General features: G+C 39.9%; 1 protein-coding gene across 1 annotated transcript; it reads left to right on the forward strand.

Moving 5' to 3' along the window:
- Positions 1 to 813: 813 nt before the first annotated feature.
- On the forward strand, positions 814 to 23,085 carry appl1 (adaptor protein, phosphotyrosine interaction, PH domain and leucine zipper containing 1). Its single transcript, XM_031568512.2, has 22 exons — positions 814 to 1,016; positions 2,847 to 2,945; positions 4,276 to 4,335; positions 4,538 to 4,609; positions 4,696 to 4,783; positions 4,878 to 4,919; positions 5,011 to 5,069; positions 5,956 to 6,102; positions 7,862 to 7,944; positions 11,825 to 11,983; positions 12,687 to 12,875; positions 13,117 to 13,159; positions 13,345 to 13,401; positions 13,562 to 13,653; positions 14,020 to 14,199; positions 14,318 to 14,370; positions 15,033 to 15,207; positions 15,430 to 15,466; positions 17,418 to 17,561; positions 19,298 to 19,348; positions 19,601 to 19,690; positions 20,338 to 23,085. Exons 1-22 carry the CDS (start codon positions 963 to 965, stop codon positions 20,485 to 20,487), a joined length of 2,124 nt encoding a protein of 707 aa, XP_031424372.1. The 5' UTR covers positions 814 to 962; the 3' UTR covers positions 20,488 to 23,085.
- Positions 23,086 to 23,645: the final 560 nt, after the last annotated feature.

Genomic DNA, 23,645 nt, shown 5'->3' on the forward strand with positions numbered 1-23,645 from the left:
GCAATAAATATTTGCTTTATGAAGGTTATGAAATTCTCTATTAGTTTAAACTAATTTAGGGAGCTGTTGATTAAACTGTGTGTTAATGGAGGATGAAGTTTGTAGTGCTGTCTAATTGTATTGGGTTGTTCTGACAAGTATTATTTTCACTATTCAACTATTATTTTCACCACCCCATAATACCCTCTCTGAACATTGATATGACTATCAAGTGAAGTACAACAGATCATGTTTGATGAACGAGTATGCAAACATCAATTAATTTAAATGAATGTCTTAGTCATTTCTGTGTATTTCTTCTCCAGATTTGGATCATATGTGGTACCTACATAGGAATCAAGCAATATATTAATTATGTTCTTCAGTAAAAATCAGAAGCTCTAAGGTGAGATAGAAATGGCCTCAAAATGAAAGTGAGATCAGTATCATCATTTGGAATTAGAGGACTATCCTCTCTCCTGGTTACTCGTCTCCTCTGGCAGAGCTATGAGGACAGAGATGAGACATCCTCGATGACGTCACATTTCGAACGATTTCCGGGGCACAAACAGGAGAAACGAGGACAGAAGAAGCATGCAAATAACGTTATGAGATGTACTGGAGAGATGTACTTCTAGTGTAATGAAATTTGAAAGAAACTCTACGAGTGCAACTGTCGTCCTATGGCACCATATTGGCTCTACCGGATATTGCAAAGTAATTGCAGTGTCAGTGGTGAACAGCCTTGAAGAGCCACGATGGCCTCTGGTTTCTATTGTGCGTTTACCCTATGGTTGCACATAGACCGACACATTTCCTCCAATCACAGCCCCCCGAAAGGCGGAATATCCGCATTTGTAGGAGGATACGGGATAGGTGTTGATTTTTTTTTCGGGAATACACTGTCACTGAAGTACGTGCGTTTTCCAGTGAATTCTCTTGAGAATATATTCCTTTCTTTATAGGTCAGCTAAACCATCGGTATGCCTGGGATAGAAAAACTACCGATAGAGGAGACCCTGGAAGACAGTCCGCAGGTAAATGTCTGGTAAAAGGCTTTTGCATCGCATTCAGCTAATGTTAGCTAGCAAACGTCAGCTGGCTAGCTGCTGTTTACAGTCTTTGTGCCATTGAAGTGAACAAATGTTTTCAGACAGAGCGAAATATTATGAAGCTGGTGCAATGCAATGTCTTCATCTTAGTTGTGTTGAAGGGTATATGATGGAGGCCCTTGAGTGTTGTTTGAGACGTATGTCGATGACATTTACTTGCATGCTGTCATTGTTTGTGCAATTCAATAAAATAGCTGCTAACATTAACGTTGAATTACTTTTTCTTTCCTCTCTCGTAATCGTATTTTATACATTCAGCAATAACAACGACAATAGGTCCGTGGGGGTAGCAAAGTATCTTCACTTAGAGTTAATCCTTTCAAATGTTCTTCAAAAATGAAGAAAAAAATGTAATGTCTCAAACGCCCACGAAAAAGAAAATCTGCAATCTAAATGGATTGGCAGGAGCAGTAGCCTTATTGTAGGCTACTCGTGAGAGGTGGTGCGTCTACAGCCTTGGTTGTTCACTTGAAGTAACTTACTGTCACCAATATTTACATGCACATAGATGTTAACCCCATAGTTGCTCAATTAAGATCTAAGGTGGCTTTTCCACAGTTTGAAGAAAGTGTGGACATAGAAATTGCCACTACGTTGCCAGATAGGCTAGAATGATACTTAGCTCTTCAAACTGTTGTTCACCTGAACTTGGTTTTCAATGTCATTTAAAAACAATTGTCAGTTCTTCATGCGAAATATTGGTTATAAATGTGAGTACATAAATAAAACAAATAGGTTATGACATAAAGAAGTGGGTGTGGTAGTGTGGAGAAAGATAGACAGTCCAGTTAAGGGAGGTACCAGTTGTCATGTATTTCCCACACCTCATTGCAAGTGCATGAACAGGGCAGAGGATTTGATCATCATTCTTTAGTGCGAGCTGCTGATGTGAATTTACCCCACCCGCAGGATCCAGTGCCACTTACGTGTGAGCCTAATTTACCCCACCCGCAGGATCCAGTGCCACTTACGTGTGAGCCTAATTTTAGTGTGTTGCTCACAATTTGCTGGACCATTCATTGCACCAGAGAAAACACTAGAAGGAGGGCTCTGAGAAATAAAGGCCATGGGTTTAGTTTTCCTATTACACTGTAGAATAACCATCAGCAGATAAAAAAAGAAGAAAAAGAGAGGAAAGGTTAGTTAGTGTCTGTGTTCTATGACTTCTACTTCTACAGATCTCCTACTCTCCGTTATTTAGCAAATACACCCACAGATTTTTTTGTTATTTCCTCATCCTTCTCTCAAGGACAATACTACTCTATTTATTGAGTACTGTTAGAGTTAGTTGTCAGTGTTCCTAGGAAGTTGTGTCATTGCCCATCTGGCCTTTATAGCTAATTCTGTTTCAATATTGAAGTGCTTCTAGAAACACAGTAATGCCATATATCTGAAGGATTCTATTTCACAATGGTTCCTTTGTCTTCTGTTCATGTTGATACATTGAGGTGTCTCTTCCGTGCATTTGCTGACAATTTCGAGTGCCTGGACATGGGGTTGAAACAGAGAGTATGTCAAACTCATGGGAACATTTACTGTTTAGAACTGTTTGTGTATCATGTCTTCAGAGTTGTGTAGTTATTTTAAGTCCAGAGACATTTTGTTTTCACTTACTATACCTTTTAAGGTAAAATATAAAGAAATCAAAATAAAATTACTCTCTGGCTGCAGTGCTCAACCTTTGACTTGATCTGACCTCCTGAGTTTCATTTTTACAGCTGTCTGTCTGTCAATCTGTCTCTCGTTCTCCCATAGACACGCTCCCTCCTTGGTGTGTTTGAGGAAGATGCAGCAGCCATATCCAGCTATTCCCATCAACTCTTTCAGGCCATGCAGAGAATCTATGATGCACAGGTCAGTTTAGCACCACTGCTACTGTTCACAGTAGGAACAACAGACGCTCATGTGATTTGCATGAAAAAGTGTGAAAGGTAGTCCTAGGTTATAATCCATGACACTTTTTGTTGAATTCAGTGGAAATCTCCTCATGTTCCTCTAGCTGTCTGTCTGTCCAGTGTGTACTGTCCGGCTTGCAGCCATTTCCCAATCCCTCCTCGATCTCTTTCCAACTCGCTGCTTGTCTCTCTCTACTGTCCTATCTGATTAAAGGCATAAAAGCCCAAAAAGACATCTTTAAAATCCAAAACAAAAACAACTCAGGTGTTTGTGCCCAGTCCTCGCTCTCTGGTCTGGACCCAACCATACACTATTCCAGCCAATCAAAACATTGCTTCAGGAGTACAGAAGGGAGTGGTGTCATTTGATAGTCTGTTGAGCTCATATATCAACAACCTGTCGGCAGAGTTGAGGACTGCACCTTCAAGGTTAACATAATATCAATTCCTTATTTAGTCAATCCTTCCTTCCTTCCTTTCCTTGTGTCCTAGCCCCTCCCTCTGGAGAAACATGAAGGAAACAAGGAAGGGATGTAAGGAGGATGGAGGGGTCAAGGACACACATACATGACAAATGACATATACTTGATCACTCACGCATCACTTTTAAGAAACAGCTACTACTGATGAGACAGCAGCATCGCCTCTTACTAGACTTAACAGACCTGTCGTTATGTAATATAAGCAATTAAGGACATTCAAATCAAGGATCAATCAAAACATTATTCATTGGAAAGGCAACATTGTTAACCATTGGGGTTGTTGCATTGATTTGTGCATTGCCACAGGCCTACATTTAAGTTCATTACTCCGCATCATTATTGTCTCTGTCTATGGTGCCACACGCTGATAATGATATGACAATTGCAGCGGTCGCTATTTAAATCCATAAACTAGGCTGAATGTGTTATTATCACATGAACTCCAACTGTGCCACACACCCATTCTGATTGAAAACGCTTCCGCCCAGGATGCTTCTCTGTGTTGAAGTCCTCTCTCCTTGCTCCACTCTCCTCGTTCGTTCCTCAGATCCTCTGAGAGCTTTTAATGAAATGAAACGTCCTTAATGACGTCTTGTCTTAGAAAACAAGCTGCAGGAGGAAGGATGGAGGAAGCATGAAAACTAGGAAATGGAATACAGCGTCTGTGTCATCTCCAATTCGCTGGAATGCGCATTCTTTGATAAGGCTATCAAAATGGTCTGGCCCAGTTAGCTAGTTAGCTCTAGCTCTCAGCAGTGTTATGATGCATTCTTCTATGTTTTCTGTGTCTCTCTGCATTCCCACTAGAATGAACTCAGTGCTGCCACTCACCTCACCTCAAAGCTGTTGAAGGACTATGAGAAACAGGTACTGACCACCATAAAGACTATGCGTTATGCTTTTTATCAGCCAAGTTAAAAACAATAACGAACAGGCAAGGTAACTTGCATTCAGTGCTATTGTTGCTATTAATTTGCCTCAGAGGCTACATACAGTATGTATGTGATTTTGTTATGGATCATCCATGGGTCCTGAAAAGTTCTACTCATACTGTGCTACTGTTTTATAGCGATTCCCTCTGGCGGGTGATGATGAGGTCATGAACTCCACTCTGCAGCAGTTTTCCAAGGTCATTGATGAGGTGAGTCATCCACTGCGAAGGTTCTTTTAGGGCTGGTTCAGTTTTCAGCACAAGGTGACCTCTGACCTCTGCACTTTGTCTTGCAGCTCAGCTCGTGTCATGCAGTCCTCTCTACCCAGCTGGCCGACGCCATGATGTTCCCAATCACACAGTTCAAAGAACGGGACCTCAAGGGTAGATATCAGTCTCGGTGATGTCTGGAAAAGGTATAAGTTGTGTATGTTGATTAGCAAAGTATAGTTATTTGGCCTTTCTGGACATCTCGCAGAGATCCTCACACTGAAGGAGGTGTTCCAGATCGCCAGCAACGGTATGAATTCGACACCGCATCTACACTTAATGGAGAAATGAAATGAGACTTTTGTAAATTGTGCTTTTGTGTCTTTTGGTTTTCCATGTAGATCATGATGTGGCCATCAACAGATATAGCCGCCTGTCCAAAAAAAGGGACAATGAGAAGGTCAGTGTGAGTGAGATTTGGATGGGCATTGTAGTACTGTAACGGCAGCCAATCACAGAGGCTGTGGGCATTGTAGTACTGTAACGGCAGCCAATCACAGAGGCTGTGGGCATTGTAGTACTGTAACGGCAGCCAATCACAGAGGCTGTGGGCATTGTAGTACTGTAACGGCAGCCAATCACAAAAGCTGTGGGCATTGTAGTACTGTAACGGCAGCCAATCACAGAGGCTGTGGGCATCCTACTCTTGTCTCCACATTGGTCAGGATAGCTGTGCTTTCCTGGTCAATCTTTATAAACGCTAGTATTTGTATTTGTGATTGTGACTCATTAGTAAAGCAATTATAATATGGGTAATTGTATTATCACCTGGGTCTTTACTTGATGTACTTTATGGTGCAAAACAAATATAATAACTATATATCAGCTCAGCTCTGTAACTAATTGAAAATATGAAAGTAGTTTTTATATATATATACATATATATATAAATAAATGGGCGAATCGTTTTGAGACATACATTTATTATTTCTTGCATGCAACTTGGTATTTCCTTGTCACAAAAGAGAAAGAAAAGATAGGATAGGAGTTAATGTGATGTTTTGTGTGGGCAGATAGGATAGGAGTTAATGTGATGTTTTGTGTGGGCAGATAGGATAGGAGTTAATGTGATGTTTTGTGTGGGCAGATAGGAGTTAATGTGATGTGTTGTGTGGGCAGATAGGAGTTAATGTGATGTTTTGTGTGGGCAGATAGGAGTTAATGTGATGTTTTGTGTGGGCAGATAGGAGTTAATGTCATGTTTTGTGTGGGCAGGTGAAGATTGAGGTCATGGAGGATGTGTATACAGATAGGACAGGAGTTAATGTGATGTGTTGTGTGGGCAGGTGAAGATCGAGGTCATGGAGGATGTGTATACCTCCAGGAAGAAGCAACACCAGACCATGATGCACTACTTCACAGCACTCAACACCCTGCAGTACAAGAAGAAGATAGCCCTGTTGGAGCCGCTGCTGGGGTACATGCAGGCACAGGTAAGCAGTGACTGTTCACACAAGTCTGTGCTTTAATCCACACTCTGGACCTCTAGTATTACTGTGCTTTAATCCACACTCTGGACCTCTAGTATTACTGTGCTTTAATCCTTTAATCCACACTCTGGACCTCTAGTATTACTGTGCTTTAGTTTAATCCACACTCTGGACCTCTAGTATTACTGTGCTTTAATGCTTTAATCCACACTCTGGACCGATAGTATTACTGTGCTTTAGTCCACACTCTGGACCTATAGTATTATAGTATTACTGTGCTTTAGTTTAATCCACACTCTGGACCTCTAGTATTACTGTGCTTTAGTTTAATCTACACTCTGGACCTCTAGTATTACTGTGCTTTAGTTTAATCCACACTCTGGACCGATAGTATTACTGTGCTTTAGTTTAATCCACACTCTGGACCGATAGTATTACTGTGCTTTAGTCCACACTCTGGACCTCTAGTGTGTATGTTATCCTTTACATTTACATTTACATTTAGTCATTTAGCAGACGCTTTTGTCCAAAGCGACGTACAAGGGAGAGAATAGTCAAGCTACGAGCAATAGAACCTGGTGTAACAATAAATAAATACTACTTTACATAAGAAATATAACAAAATGAAATAAAAAGGAAAAAAGAAGTGCAGAAATGTAACTGCTGTAATTGCAAGTTACGCACTAATCGAAGTGCCAGTTAGGACGGGAAGTGCTCTCTGAAGAGTTGGGTCTTCAAAAGCTTCTTAAAGGTAGAGAGGGACGCCCCTGCTCTGGTAGTGCTGGGTAGTTCATTCCACCAACGTATCTGCACATTTAAAAACACTAGCACTTAACACCAAGCACCAGGCCAGAAACCTAGGTGTCATATTTGACTCAGATCTCAATTTTGAAACTCATATCAAAAATATAATTAAAACATCTTTTTATCACTTAGGAAACATTGCTAAGGTGCAACCGTTTCTCTCTCAGACTGATGCGCGCTTTTCGCTTTCATCACGAGCAGGCTAGACTACTGTAACTGGCTTTTGTCTGGTCTACCAAAAAAAAGCCATTAGTCAATTACAAACAATACAGAATGCAGCAGCACGAGTCCTCACTAAAACAAGACGGAGGGCGCACATCACACCAGTCTAAAAACCACTTTCAGAACAGATTTCAAGTTTCTCTTACAAGTCTATAAATCACTCCATAGTCATGCACCTGAATGTATATCAGACATGCTCTCAAGGTACACACCCAGTAGATCCCTGAGGTCTTCTGGCACTGAACTCCTAACAGTTCCAAAAGCAAGGGACAAAGAGACATGGAGAAGCAGCTTTTAGTTTCTATGCCCCCAGCCTTTGGAAAACTCTGCCAGAATACCTAAGAATGGCTGAAACGGTGGAAACCTTTAAGCATGCACTTTAGACATATCTCATTAATCTCGCCTATCACTTGCTGTAATATTTATCTGTTTATTTATCTCTGGAAAATCTGTGTGTCTTTACAAGTGTTTGTATTGTGTTACCTCCTGGTATGAAATGCGCCGTACAAATAAAGTTTGATTTGATTTGATTTGATTTGATTTGATGTTGCTTTTATAATGACTGAGTATGTGGTCCAAGTATCCATAGTAAACTCCACTCATTTCAGACCTCTGTTTTCTGAAACTATGTCCTTCTACCTCAAATGCTTGGATGCAGTGTTGGCTTGGACATAAACCAGCTGTTGTTGGACTTTTGAAATGTCCTTCACTATGTGCTTCATTTCTTTCTGGTTAGATCAGTTTCTTCAAGCTGGGCTCTGAGAACCTCACACAACAATGGGAAGACTTCCTGACCAATATTGGCACTAGTGTGCAAAAGTAAGTGAGCTCATGTTTAAGGATCGCATGCTTCATTAAGCTCTTGTGTCACTGATTTAACAGGTGAAATCTTTATGGTTAACCTGGCTTATATATCGACATGATCATGTTTTAAAACATAAGCTTTTAATTGCCCACAAACACTTTTGCTCAGTTTTTCTTTTAAAATATTTTGAGTATTTTTATATATATATATAAACTTTTATGTACAACTTTTGTATTACCTGATGTGCATGTGTTCATGCATTTAATGAACAATGACTATGTGATTGATAACATCTGTGTGAGAGTCTTGGAATCACTACTAACATGCAAGTTATAGTACTGAATGTAAAGATCCTATACAGTGTTTAAAAATACTCATCTTCTTTAAAAATGCATTTAGCTGTTTGTTTTCGTTCCGAAGGCGGCAATGATATAGGCTAATTGAAGGCGGCGATGTAATAAGTTAATTGTTTTGGTTCCGAAGGCGGCGATGTAATAAGTTAATTGTTTTGGTTCTGAAGGCAGCGATGTAATAGGCTAACTGTTTTGGTTCTGAAGGCGGCGATGTAATAGACTAATTGAAGGCGGCGATGTAATAGGCTAATTAAATATTAAGTAGCATCCCCACTCCACATTTGAAAACTCCAGCGTTCTTTTGTGAGCCACTGTCAGATAAGATGGTAGGAGATTACAGCTGATTGGCTATGGGTTTCTCTCCCACTACACCATCCACACACACAAGATTGATTGGAGTGGCCTCAACCTTAGATTCTGAGTGGGTGCTTTTGATAATGGGGCTGTGTCTTTATACTGGAGTGGGGAGACACAATCAGACAAACAAGCAAGACTCCTGTAGCCCATGTCTAGGAACCTATGAAGTCTATGGACTTTTATGGTTATTTGACCCTCAGTAAAGGAAAGTTGTGTATCCATCAGAATATGTAGCCTAGCTGACCCATGATTTGTGTTTGTTTAGTCTGATCGATCCAGGCTATTTCTTTTGTATACTCCATTTGAAGAGTCCGTCTTAATTTTGTTGTAGGACAATGCTCCTGTGCAGTGTGCCATCAGTGTAAATGTAAAATGTGTATACATTGTAAGTCGCTTTGGATAAAAGCGTCTGCTAAATGACTAAATGTAAATGTATACATGCACGAATCACCTAATACGTTTGTGTGGTTATCAACTGACACATGTCAATAACTCGAAAGCTGTGTCGCCAAATCTTTTTTATATAGCAGGTTGAATACTTTACCCTAGCTCAGAGGTCTCAAAGTACAGGCCTACGGGCCAAATCCAGCCAACACGTGTGGCCCCTCTGATTTGATTTAGATTTTGAATGACATTTGGCCTGCATATTGTCAGATAATTGTCAGATTTTATTGTCAGATTTTATTGTCAGATTTTATTGGCACACATATCAGTTTGGGGTTTCGTTTTTTTTACATTGGCCTCTTAAGAATACTCAACTAAAGTTAGCTTTGGGACCACATTCGCATAGACTAATGCGGACTAACTTGCAGAGCAGTTAACGCTGCTCTGGGTCAGCCAACCAAAATAATGAAAAGAGCTAACCATTACCAGGCAACCAATAGAGTTATTCCTTGCTAGCACCTTAACTGCAAATGTAAGCAAATATGTCTCTTTTTGAAGCAAAAAGAAAGGTTGATCAGGAGCATCGGCAGTTACAATAAAAGTGGACCTGTGATTCCTTCTTCATTGAGTTTAACGGGGCCACAACCTGCCAGATTTGCAAGCAGAAAATTGCCATAATTTATGGAATGGCCAATCTCAAGAACGGATTTTGTAGGCTCATTAATAATGGCATATAGAAGCTTTGTACCCAATTTCAAACGAATCCATAAGATATCGCTACAAGTTGCACCACTTCCTCTGTTCCTCTGGCATGGTTTGGTCTATAACTTTAAATGTTCACGGAACATTTACAAAATCATTCAATCTTTCGCTACTCGGGGCAGGTGTGCTTAGATCCCGATGATTGCTGCTTGCAGCTTAGTTACATTTCTGATGATCCCACTGTCCTGCATGTGCACAGGCGGTCATATAGTGTTACTGCTTCACACCCGGTTAGTGTACAGCCAACACAGTCGCAAAGTATAGTTCCTTACATTTTTGTAAACCTAAGGATCTTTCCTATTTAGTGCTGTTTCAGTTAGTAACCTTGGTTTATCGATTCATCAACAGATTGGTAGGGTCTAAAATATAGTCAAAATGTGGGGAAAAAGAGTCAAAATGTGGGAAAAGTAGGTAACTGCGCATTACATTAAAACTACTATTCACTGTGTCACTGTGAAATATGGCTTAACCATTACTTCCTGAGGCTTTTTCAATGCTTGGAACTAGAAGCCATGAGTTTTGCCATCTTTTGGCTTCTTTTAACACTTAGCAGTCCACATTGGTGTCAGCCTCCTCATATCGGCTTCATCGTGCTCAACACTGTCCTAAAAAACCTGTTGTATGCAATCTGACACTTCATCTGCCCTCTTGTGGAATATCCGTGCACTGAAGGCAGTAATGGGCCTTTGAATTCTATATCCAAAATGGCTTGCCCTCATGTTGGAACTCGCATGTATTTTAAATGGTTTAAAAAAAAGTTACTGTAAGAATAACATTTGCATTGTAACTAATATTTCAAATGTACTGTATTGAAGCAACTTATAATTACTAAATATTTTGTACTTTATTTTCTAGTAAAATCTTGTTGAAAATGTATGTAGCAATTATGATACAGCAAGTATTTAAGGTAAATATATCAGGTATGACACATGATGCAGCAAGTTCATTCATCTGTAAATCCCTCAATGGATTGTATCGCCTACAACAAAGTGAAATCAAAAAGTTGTAAAAACGTTCCTGTTTGGGGGAAAAAAAGAACCAACCCACATGTAATAGTCCAAAACGTTCCAAATGCAATGAACAATATTTGATTTTGTTTCTAAAAAAATGTTTATGATTAATAAATTGCTATAAAGGCAATCTATCAAATATGATACAAAAAAACATCAAAAACAAATGTTTTCCCCCCGAAAGGTCCAATTAACTTTCTGGACTTTCTGAATTTTCTGGCTAACTTTGGATGTGTCTGTCTTTACAGGGTTAAATTACATGTCTATATAAATATATATTATTCAGTCTTTTTCAATACTGTTTTTATTTCCTAGTTTCCCTTAATTCTTGCTCATTCTCCCACTTTATACGGCGGTCATATTATGCACCGGTCCAGTTTTTTTCATCATATAGACCAATCAGATCACTGTGATGCTTCTCAACAGCAAAGAGGATACAACCCTCATTGAAACTACCAAGCACATGAACTCACACGGTTCTGTTCACTTCACACTGGCCTATCACATCACATCATACACCAGAGTGCAGTGTGGTTGTGTCGCTTCCTGAACTCCCTTTTTAGAATGTCCGTGTGATGACTGACTCCTCTCATCCATCTCCTCATCCAAAGACCCAGCGTTAACATTTCAGATTGCAGATGCTCAACAAAGAGAAAAGCCACTGTTCGCGTCCTCAGTTCTAAAACTATGCTGCTACGTCATACTAAGAGAGTGTCTGTGGTACTTCTATTGTGCACAGCGGTTGAGATTTAAGCACTGAACTTTCCCTATCTTTACATTTGTTTTACTGTGTATATTTTTTATAATATTTTATAACGTAACAAAGTTCTGTGAGCATCCGAACACCCCCCGCCAAACTGCAGCTTTGGCAAACATTTACTTTGTCCAGATACTCCGAGATACACCACTTTTGGCACAGTGCAATAATGCTATTTCCCGGAACAAGAGAGTGTCCCTTGCTGGAACAAAGAGAGTTTGTGTTAAGATTTTAGGACAGTTTCCCATAGAGTATGTTCATCTGTTTCTAGTGTGCGCAGAGAGATGGATGGAGAAGTGGATGTTATGCAGCAGACCATTCAGGACCTAGAGGAGGCCAGTGACCTGCTCTACATGCCTGACCCAGACCCCCACCAGATCCCTATTGACCGCACACTTACACGGAAAGCTGGCTACCTCAACATGCGCAAGTATGAACCCTACTGCATGGAAGTCAGAATCAAGCATTTCACAATATTTATCATCTGTTTCTTTTATCATATATGTCCAAAGCAGTAATTCAATACATACTGCAGTACTTTGATCATCTTATTGATCAACAATTGCACTATTGTTGTGTAATATTTCACAGCTACTGTATATAGCCATTCCGCCTTGTACATATTTTTTTTAACTTTTTAGACTGTGTGCACTGTTTGTTTTGTATTGTGTTGTAATGTATATTTTGTGTAAGCACATTGAGAGCCACTCTACCAAGTCAAATTCCTTGTTTGTGCAAACTCACTTGGCCAATAAAACCTGATTCTGATTCTGATTCTGATTCTTAAGATCCCATAAAGCTCTAAGAACAACTTTTAAGGTGCCCTTATAGGCAATGTTAATAGTCCTTGCAAACTTTCACCCACTCCTTCATTTCAATACACTGGGCACAAGCGCACATTCATTGGCAGAAAAGGATTCCTTTTTTAGTTCTGGATTGGGCAATACAAATGCACTAAGATAATATATGTAGTTCATGATTACAGAGGCCCACAGAATCCCCAGTTGTCAGTGATGGCTTGAATGATATGAACACAGTTTAGCTGCTTTAAAGCAGCTTTCATTTGCTTGATGCACATTGCATTTGTGATGTGATGACCCCTATTGTTCTTTGCTCTGATGTTTATGTTTCAGTAAAACAGGCCTTGTGTCCTCAACCTGGGATCGACAGTACTTTTTCTCCCAGGGAGGGAACCTGATGAGCCAGTCTCGTGGTGAGGTTGCTGGGGGTCTGGTCATGGACTTGGATAACTGCTCAGTGATGGCTGTGGACTGTGAGGACAGACGTTTCTGCTTCCAGATCACCGCTTTTGATGGCAAGAAGTGAGGCTCGGACTCCTTTTGTATTCCTGGAAAGCATATTAAAGCATACAAGGAGGCAATATCTACTTGCTTTACTGCAAAATAATTATTTTTTGCTTTCAAACATAAAATGTCCACTAGTACTAGAACTTGTTATCAGTAATCACAGAAGACACAAAGCCTTTTGACTTGTTGAATTCATTTACTCATGACAACAGCTGTGTTGAAGCATAATAATGAATTGATCCCCTTCATGTTTTAGAGTGGCCATTTTACAAGCAGAGAGCAGGAAGGACTGTGAAGAGGTAGCAACACAAACAATCACTTGTCATACACAATCCTTTAAGCACAGCACGTACTCTAGTTTAAAGTTGTACAGTCATTTTATAGGTTTAATTCTTTAAGTATATATATATATATATATAATACACATACATTATTAAATAACTATATTAAGTAAATACAAATAATCGTTCCTATGTCCTTGTAGTGGATTGCGACCATAAACAACATTTCTAAGAGGATATATTTGAGTGAAAATCCTGAGGTGAGTTCAATTCTTGGCTGCATTCTTATTGTAATATAATGATTGTGTAACTGCTTGGTCAGTGGATCAGGGCATTGAAGTTCCAGTCATTAGAACTGAGCCAGAGGACGTAGCCAAGTGCCTTGTCATCACGCTGTGATGCCCCTCTCTTCTTTTGCAGGAAATTGCTGCTCGAGTCAACCAATCAGCTCTGGAGGCTGTGACACCATCTCCCTCTTTCCAACAGAGGCATGAGAGTCTGCGGACAAGCATGTACGTGGGTGATACGCACAGATAGGCAGATACACAAACAAGGGGTTTCACTTCAGTGTGACTTTCTAGATCAGTCATAAAAGAATGCTAGACATTGACCTTTCACTCCAGTAGATGGAAATGGAATGTGATATTTAAATAATGAAATAGGACTTTGAAAAGGACCATATTCTGCAACAGTAGGAGGAATGCCACTGAATCACTAGGGTTAGACTAATCTTCACTCCTGCTTGTGTTGTTGAGGTTGGAGAGCATATTAGACTTGCGCTTCTGTCTTTCAAGTCTGAGTCAAGGACAAATGGGAGTTTTTTTTTTTTTTGATCTGTTGGGAAACTAACTGATGGTTTTACTGAACTCAACTTGTAGGCAAGGAAGGCCTAAAGCAAGCCGTGCCATCAGCCAGAGTTCAGTGGGCCCTGAGTCCCCCGCTCTCTCCTCGCTGTCACTCGACTCACTGGTGGCTCCGGACACGCCCATCCAGTTTGACATCATTTCACCAGTTAGTGAGGAGTACTCGAGCCAGGCCAAGAGTGCCGCACCGGGCAGGTTTGTCACACTTTATCACATGCTCAGTGGGAACTGTGAATATGAATGCGTTCAGTTTCACCTTCAGATCTGGCTTGCATTCAAGGCTTGTCTTGATGTGTTCTCCCATCTCTGAAAGAAGGACCAACCCGTTTGGAGAGTCAGGGAATTCCCAATCAGTGGATGGAGAAGGTAAGGTGCCTTTGATCATGGAACTCAGATTATATTTCATTGAAACACAATACTTTTTAAAAAAACTATTCACCTATTAAGAATATGTATTTGACATTTGAACAGTTCTACACAGATAGTGAAGGTTTTTCTTATGCGTACACATTTGTGTGTTATTTGAGCGTTGGCATGAAGACCTTTTACTAACTGCATCACTCTGCTTTACAGAGCTTATCTGCGGTCTGTTTTGTTGCATGGCATCAGTTCAGCAAGACAAACTTGGTTTTTGTTGGAATTGGAGTGTTTTTGTTTTTTCTAGAGCCCAGATGGTACTTGTTTGTTGCTAGAACCAAATCAATTACCAATCAAAATCTGTAGTCTGTAATTACAAATTAAAATCTGTAGTCTGTAATTACAAATGACCTTTTTTGAGAAATGAAAGCATATCTATAGATCTCATTTGACTGGAGATTGTACTGTTATGTAGAGTATATTGGTATTGTATTCTGGCCTGTAACTAAATAACAGGTGTGATTATACTGGAGTACGGTAGTATTATACTCCCTCTTGTGTGCCGTTTAAATGGAAGACCCATCACATCTTAGACTTGATTCAATTCATCATTCAGCCATTCAAATTGACATAAAAGTCTCTAAGCATTTGAAATGTTTGTCTTGGCTTAGATTCCATCCTGCACCAGCTCTTCATCGTGCGCTTCCTGGGCTCGATGGAGGTGAAGGCCACGGAGAACACCGACGTCATCTACGAGACCATGAGGCAGATCCTGGCAGCCAGGGCCATCCACAACATCTTCAGGATGACTGAGTCACACCTCCTAGTCACCTGCGACTGTCTCAAGTAGGAAACCCCTGATGGCTGATGAATAGCGGTCTTTTGAGTGCCGAAAAAGAGCAGTGTAGCTAATCATTAGGTTTACTTTTCACAGCTGTAAATAAAAAAATAATAATACAAAAAACAATACTAAATTAACACATTCAGTGGTGTAGATCTTCAGGATGTTTACATGAATTGACAATACTTATACTTATATATTGTACTATTTGGCTCTTTTTCTTTCAGGTTAATTGATCCGCAGACACAAGTAACGAGACTACGGGTAGGTCCTCACTATATGTATATGTGTATACCATAGACTGGGTAAACAAGCAAGTATCCTTGACTATTTTGTATCAAGAACTATATTTTTATGACGCTGCTATATTATATCCATAAAATGTAATCGGAGATAGGGCTGATATTGCACCCAAACTGAGAATAAAAGAATGAAAGCATATGGGGTATGGAAGTTAAAAGTGAAAAGAAGTGAATAGAACCCCTGCAGAAAACAGACATTAAAGCAGCAGTAAGGAGTCTTGGTGGAAAACTAGCAATGCAAGCACCTAAAAGGCATGCAAGATCCTTCCTTACAAACACCAACAGCAGCACCGTTGGCACAGATAAAAGGCTAGTATGCTAACTCCTGTCTTTTGGCCATATAGTGGATGATTTTTTTTTACATTTACATGGGGTGGTACGACCTGGACCACAGAACTGCACAGTGCATAGCCTAGATGCCCAGTCTATCGTTCACATGACTATATACCACGGAAATGACTTTGAAGATGATATCGGTACTAGTTGCCTATAAAAACATGCTTCAAAAAGTGGCAAATCGTTGCATACTTTCTCTTTAAACAATTAGTGTTTCTTCAAATGTCAATGTTGCTTTTTAATTTCATTTCGGTAAATATGCAACAGTAGCTGTTGAATGTCCAAAGGTTTGGGCACGCTACCAAGTCAGAACCTAGTAACACTTACTGCAAATGCAGATGTTTTTGTAGACAGCTACAAATATCTTGTCTTTTTTTTTTTTTCACCCAATCTTCCTTATAGACTCAAGTTGCATGCATATCATATTAAATATTTATCCTCAGACTGCCAGTGAAGGGGACTGAAAGGCATTCCACAAGCTACTGCTTGCGTTTGTTTGAGTAGATCATGGTGTTTTTGAGGCATACGTTGGGTCATTGTCCTGCTGTAGAAGTCAGACTCTTTTAGGCTTCAATGGCTTGACTTCACTGCCTGACATTTTAGGACTCGTCACCAAATTAGACTACTTCTTCTCAGCAATCTGTTGATGTGTAGTGGAATCCCTTCTTCCTTGCTTCGACCCGTCTTCTGTTTCCTGTGCCACTGGGGTTCTTTAGAGAAAAAAGGCCCAACATTTGATGTAAACATACTTTTGGTGATCATGGCACTTATTTCCAAAAATAATCGAGATGTTGCTTGGCGTACTTGGCTCATTGACTTTTGGGATTAGGGCGCTGGTAAAGATGCCCTTTAATGACCCCTCCAGGTAGAACCACACAAGATGCCCTTTAATGACCCCTCCAGGTAGAACCACACAAGATGCCCTTTAATGACCCCTCCAGGTAGAACCACACAAGATGCCCTTTAATGACCCCTCCAGGTAGAACCACACAAGATGCCCTTTAATGACCCCTCCAGGTAGACCCACACAAGATGCCCTTTAATGACCCCTCCAGGTAGAACCACACAAGATGACCTTTAATGACCCCTCCAGGTAGAACCACACAAGATGCCCTTTAATGACCCCTCCAGGTAGACCCACACAAGATGCCCTTTAATGACCCCTCCAGGTAGAACCACACAAGATGCCCTTTAATGACCCCTCCAGGTAGACCCACACAAGATGCCCTTTAATGACCCCTCCAGGTAGAACCACACAAGATGCCCTTTAATGACCCCTCCAGGTAGACCCACCTGTGTAGGCTTTACCTTCCTGCGTGTCTTTTCAGCCCTATGAGGGGTTTGGTTTGCTTTTCTGCCCAGCAGACATGCACTGTACACATTATGCACTGCATAATATCTGACTTAAAAAACTGTTTTGTGATTTCTTTTCTGAAAAAGTTTTTTCCCATTCACGCAATTTAGTACATTTTTTTTCAGGTGAATGTTTTCAAAGCATAATTGGCTAGGTGTCTGTTAGCCCTCCTGCTACTATCATTTTGTGACATTTCTCTAATTTGTTCCCCTCTTTCTCCAAGTTCCCCTTATCCAGTGTGGTGCTGTGTGCCTCCCATCAGGAGAACAAGAGACTCTTTGGCTTTGTGCTTCAGACAGCTGGAGGGAATGATGGACGACCAGTCACTGTGTGTTACATCTTTGAGTCGAACAATGATGGGGAGAAGGTGAGGGGTTCACCCCTTTCACATTTAGAACACGTTTATACACGCTTGGCTCATGATGGACATGGCAAGACGTATACAGTGCTGCTGGAAAGTTTGTAAAACCATGAAAAGTTTGTGAAAAGTTATATTTTGAAAATTCTAAAAATGTATAAATAGAAGACACAAATAATTTATTAACAAAAATGATATAGTTATTTATGCATTTATTGACCAAATGATACAACATTAAATTAGACCTTTATGTGAAACAGTATGTGAACCCTTCCTATCAGTAACAAAAAGGACTTTAACCAAACATTTCCAGAAGTTGTTGATCAATCCTGCACAACAGCCCTTCAGGTTCTTACTTAACTCAACCATGTTAAAAAGCCATATATGATTAATTCTATCTAAAGATCTCGTGTTGGCATGACTACTCAGGTCCTTTAGAAGGGTGGAGCATGCGGGGTTGACCGAGTCAAAACACCTATAGAAAGTATTATGTGTTCCCCGAAATTCAGACATTTGAAGGTTGGTTAGTTAGATTTCGGTAGCAAATTCGCCCCAGGGTCATTTTTATGGAGCCGAATCAGTGAAGTATTATGGAAGCAAACGGTCTGGGCCCCAGTTTGAGAGCGAAAGCGGCTGGCACAAACTGAAGACGCATGGACACATTTATGCCCAAAATGAGCGCTTCAGAGAAAGAGGTAAAGGTGTGGTGTGGTCAAAGGCACTAAAGTGGGCAGCGCCAAGCCAAAGTGAATTAGTGAAAGCTGAGCAATCCCTTTACGCTGAATGTGTCAAATGAGATTACAATGTAAGAAGAAGGCAATATCCCTGAGGGTTCTTGACTGTGTGCCCCAGGAGTGCTATTCCAAGGAATAAACCATAGTTTAATAAAATAATAAATAAATAAAAATAAATAAAGCTAAAAAGGTTTTAGACAAGAGCCTGCCATCGTTTTGCTCACTTAGATTCCATGACAAGTTACTGATGATCTCAGTATAGCTTATCCCATCAACACAGCCATTCTGGAGAAGTTTTTTTAAGCTGAGCGTGTCAAATATCAAAATGTGTGTAACATGATACACTTTCAATTTACTCATCTCGGTTTGTCTAATATAGTACATTTGCATCTTCAGAACTTGTTTCAATGTTTCAGCAGACATGTTCGGACTCGCTGCCAAATTAGACTACCTTTTCTCAGGCACTCGAGTCTTTAAAGGGCCTTAACCTCTTCAAACAATACATACCCTGGCAGGCTTTCAAAACAGAATAAAACTTCAACTTCAAGAACTTCAATGATAACAGAGATGCACTAGCAGCATTAACCGATAACACAGGTGTGCTTCTGCATCCTTGCTAATACAGAAATATAGGCATAATGTGCTTCTTTTTCAATAAAGGAAATGTGATATTTTTGCCAGATAGATAAATCAGAGATGGTTTGTGATTGGCTCATGCAAATGGAGGGTGTGTCACCAAGCCTATTTAAGACGAGTTTAGGCCAACCTCCAAACAAAGCCATTTTCTCTGAGTTTCTACCGCCAAACTAGGGTCCCATGTTTAGTCGTGTCACTGCTTGCTTTATTTGGAATGTATACAATGTATTTGTGGTTGAATGTATACAATGTATATGTGGTTGAATGTATACAATGTATATGTGGTTGAATGTATACAATGTATATGTGGTTGAATGTATACAATGTATATGTGGTTGCCTGGTATTTATTTGTTCTATATTTTCTGTTCCTCAGATCTGTGATAGTGTGGGCTTGGCAAAACAAATTGCTTTCCATTCAGAAATGGTAAGTTGTATGAGGTCTGGTTCCAAATGTGATGGCCAACACTAGTACTAATCAACTCCAGTACTAAGAACTAATAGTTGTATTCTACAGACCACCAAGCCGAGAATTATTGTTGATGCTTAGGCTTTTTTGCAAGTAATGGATTTCTCTCTCTCTCTCTCTCTCTCTCTCTTTCCCTCTCTCTCTCTCCCTCTCTCTCTCTCTCTCTCTCTCTCTCTCTCTCTCTCTCTCTCTCTCTCGCGCGGGGGAAAGGATCGAAGAGCTACAGAGAAGCAGAAGGAGCTGGAGAAGGCCAAAGAGAAGCAGCTGGAGGAGCTGAGCAAACAGAAACAGATTGAAAAGGTATGTATGGAACTTGCCGTTATGGAGCGACCCTCGGAACAGCAAAATACACTGAGCCTAAGAAAATAAATATCAAAAGGTAGTTGACATTAAGCACAGCATGACCATAAAGGTATCACAAACATTCATGTAAAGTGAGTGATGTGAATCTTGTATTTCTCAATGTTTCCATGACTTTGGCTGTACGTCACACCTGATGACAAATGAGTGGATTTATTGAAATCTCCAGGTTTTAGGCTTGTTCTCTCGTGTCAAGGGTAGGGCTCCACAGGGCCAGGAGTTGTAAGCATGGGAGTTGCTTGGTCCTTTTCCATGCTGTTCCATTGGTTGTGGTGCTGCATGTTTATTGCAAGTGCCAGTAGTTGTTACAAGTAACCTCGATATTACCTCTTGAATTCTCACTTATTTTCATACTGTTTCAAGCACTGCATGATAAAGGTGTGTGATGATGGAATATTTTGTGAATATTGAATGAACGAATGGATCAATACATGCTAAATGCATTCATAAATATTCATTGGAGTGATTTAATATGATTCGATTTTTAGAAATGCCTTAAAAAGCCTGGTCATGTTGGATGCTTGTTTAGGGTCTTTCTCCCATGAAACTCTCTCATGTTGGATTAACTAAATGACTCTGCCCAGCAGGACCTCGAAGAACAGAGTCGCTTAATAGCCGCCTCTAGCCGGCCCAACCCACCTACAGCAGATGGACAATTCCTGGTGCTAAGCAACAGCCAATCAGAGGACAGCGATGCTGGCGAAGAAGGCAAGAAAAAAGGCGAATCGGAGGCCTGACCATGAAGTGTGCACAGCTTCCCTTACAAAAAACTGTCCACTTGGCAACTGCCAAACCCAAGCCTTTCAGCCAAGGGCCTCTGAAAGGAAGAAGGTTTTTGGGAGACAAGATGACTACCAAACACAACCATGTAGCAGACAGTGGAGGGAAGGGCAAACCGTAGATCAGGCAGAACTTCCCAGTTTATTGTTTCTGTTGTGTACATAAATCCTGTATTTGATGCTGTCTCTGGTATTCAAAAAGATACAATGCTTCAACATTTTGTATATATCACTGCACTATGTCATACAACTGCATACTAAACAGAAGAGACAATATTTTTATTTGATTTTAGAAGAAATTGCACGTGTCGGTAACAGACTAATTTTTGTAAGGGACTTGTGATAATATCTTTATTTTGGAGTTGCACTCTCCAGCCTAAGTTTACTGTTGCTCTAACAGCCTTTCGTGCCCTTTTGGTTTTATCATAAGGGCCTTGTGTTCACGTTGTCATGGGTTTTTGGTTTGTTTTTCTACTTGAATTTTTTTTTTTTTTAGATGTTTGCCGAAGAGACTGCCCTTAACAGGTAGCAGAAATGCTGTGTTATGGCCTTGGATCAGCTATCATTTAGGATGAAAAGAATGATTCACGAGGATTGTGCTTGTGCTGTGAAATATAGAGATTAGGAAAGAATATTTGTATGCTTCACATACATTCTTAATAGAGTGCAATTTCTGCTTGGTTCAACTGAACACTCAAAATGGCAAACTACGATTTAATGATTTAATGAAGTAACTGAATGATGGCCCACTTCAGTTGCGTTGGTGCATTTGACTCTCTGCCTTAGGCATATGGCCAATATAACACATGTGTGTTGCTGGTCGGGTTTCCAGTTTCAAGTTCCAAGCTTTCATCTCAAGTCAAGAGTTGTTTGTGTGTGGCATTGCACAAAATGGAGATTTGCTGTTCCCTTGAAGCACATTAGACTGATTTCAAGTTTAGCTCTTGTGTGTGTGTAATCATTTTTTCTGGTAAAACACCCAAGATGATTGTATTGTATATTATGAATTAGGGCTAGGCAATTCATCGATTTCAAGTATGATTATGGCTTCCAACGATTCTGAAAACAAACGATTAATGTGCCGCATTCCATTTCGCAATGATGCTCTCGTTTTGTCTTGTATTATAAATCCAGCGCACTCATTTCCTTAACAACAGTGCACTTCTGCCCCTCCCTAACAGCCCAAACGCACTCTCAGCCACTGAATAAGTAGCACCACTGTAAGCGTAAGACATCATAGTTAATGCTACAGGCCCTAAATAATCGCTTTGGGTTGATGCAAAACCGATGGGACTTTCCAGTATCACGTTCAGGTCACATCCCTACATGAAAACATAACCTATAACCTAAACCAGCAAGTGGCAGTGCACCATTCATCAGTGTAGGCCTACGTCATTGTAGGCCTACAGTACTTATCTTTTCAACTGAATATGGAAAAATAAAAACTCTACCAAAATTAACGAAAGGTGATTTTTAAATAACACTTGTCTGTACGTATTAGTCGATTTACTATTTCTAAGTGAAGACGACAAAATATCGGTTAATGTCATCAAAATATAATAATGTAAACATAATATGCATTGATGATAATACTACTAATAATAAAGTAGGGTCTAGCGTTGAGAACTCATGTTCGCATGTACAACCACACCGCTGCTGAAAGAAATCCTAGGGGAAACACTGAATGAGTAATCATGTTAAATGATCACTATCTCAATATTGTCCAAAATAATCACGATTATGATTTTTGCCATAATCGAGCTGCCCAGTTATGAATGTCACCAACAGTGCGGCAGCCCTTCATGAAGCATGCGATTTAAACTGACATATCAGTACCATTTTCAAGTAGCAACTTAAGATGTGTCCCTTTTACTTCAAATGTGCATGGCACATCAGTCTGACCATTCTTTTTTCACCTGTCCAGCCCCCAGACCTGTAGATATGCACCTCTATTATAGTTTCCCAGTGTGTTGCCATAATCTGATTAGTTTCAGTGGGATGGAAATGAATGCATATGTAATCTATACCTTTTAATATGAACCGGCCTATGTTACCCAGTCTCTTAAAGCACTAAATAACTTTGACCATTGTATATATTGGATTTGCATTTTAAGATAAGGGGCTTCAGATTCATCACAGTTTGGATAAGGGATAATACATGGTTGAAATGTGATCCTTTCTGTGTGCTATTATATGCAGTGTGAAAACTATTTTTAAACTGACATCTGAAGTGTATTCAATTGTTTGCACCTCAGAAGGAAATCGTGCTTTCTGTAGACCAAGGAAAGTAAAAAATCAAGCTATAATAAATGTTATTATAAAAAATACATATTTACTATAACCTGTATAATTTTGAGATCAAACAAAAACGGGCTATACATTTGAAAGAAACTTCACTGCAACCAGGATTAGCTGGTCTTTGAAGGTGCACTTTGGAGGTCATAGGCAAGTGTGATGTTAATTTAAAACTCATTTTGTAAAGGAGTGTAATGTTCTTACTGAAAGCTTCATTTTATCTTATATAATAAATGTTCTAATGTTTTTTTTCTCTTCTAACAATGTTCCAACTTGTATTCATACTTTGTTTTTCTTTTCATTTTGCAACAGCAAGGGTTTTTCACCCGTCTCCCAGCACATCCACATCACAAGCATATAAAGAGCAAAACAATTGGTCTAAGTTATTAGAAAACTCCAATGAGGCGTTTAATGCATAAGACACAGCCTTATGTCAACAAGGGAGGTTTATTTGAAGCGTGCAGTAGGCTTGTTGTATTGGGAAGTGGTGGTCACAACAAATCCACCACTCAGTAGGGAATTCCGTGTGAGTAATAGAAACAATGACTAGACAATATGATATCCAGAGAACTTGTCAGGTTTCCAGTGTGCTTCCTTTTGTTTAGGTAGGCCATTGCCACTCCACATCAATTACGCATTACAATAGCAGGTGTGAATGAATATTCAACAGGATTATCATAATAGTATTAGTAAATGTATTGTTTTAAGTTTCCATGAAAATCATTCCAATGGGATTAAGCAGCAGTTGACTGGTTCCTAATAACTCCTCCAAAATAAAAGACTCAGATGAATGGCGTTTGTATAAACGGGTAAGTTATACA

This window comes from Clupea harengus, chromosome 5 (assembly GCF_900700415.2).
Source record: "Clupea harengus chromosome 5, Ch_v2.0.2, whole genome shotgun sequence".
In the NCBI taxonomy this organism is placed as follows: domain Eukaryota; kingdom Metazoa; phylum Chordata; class Actinopteri; order Clupeiformes; family Clupeidae; genus Clupea; species Clupea harengus.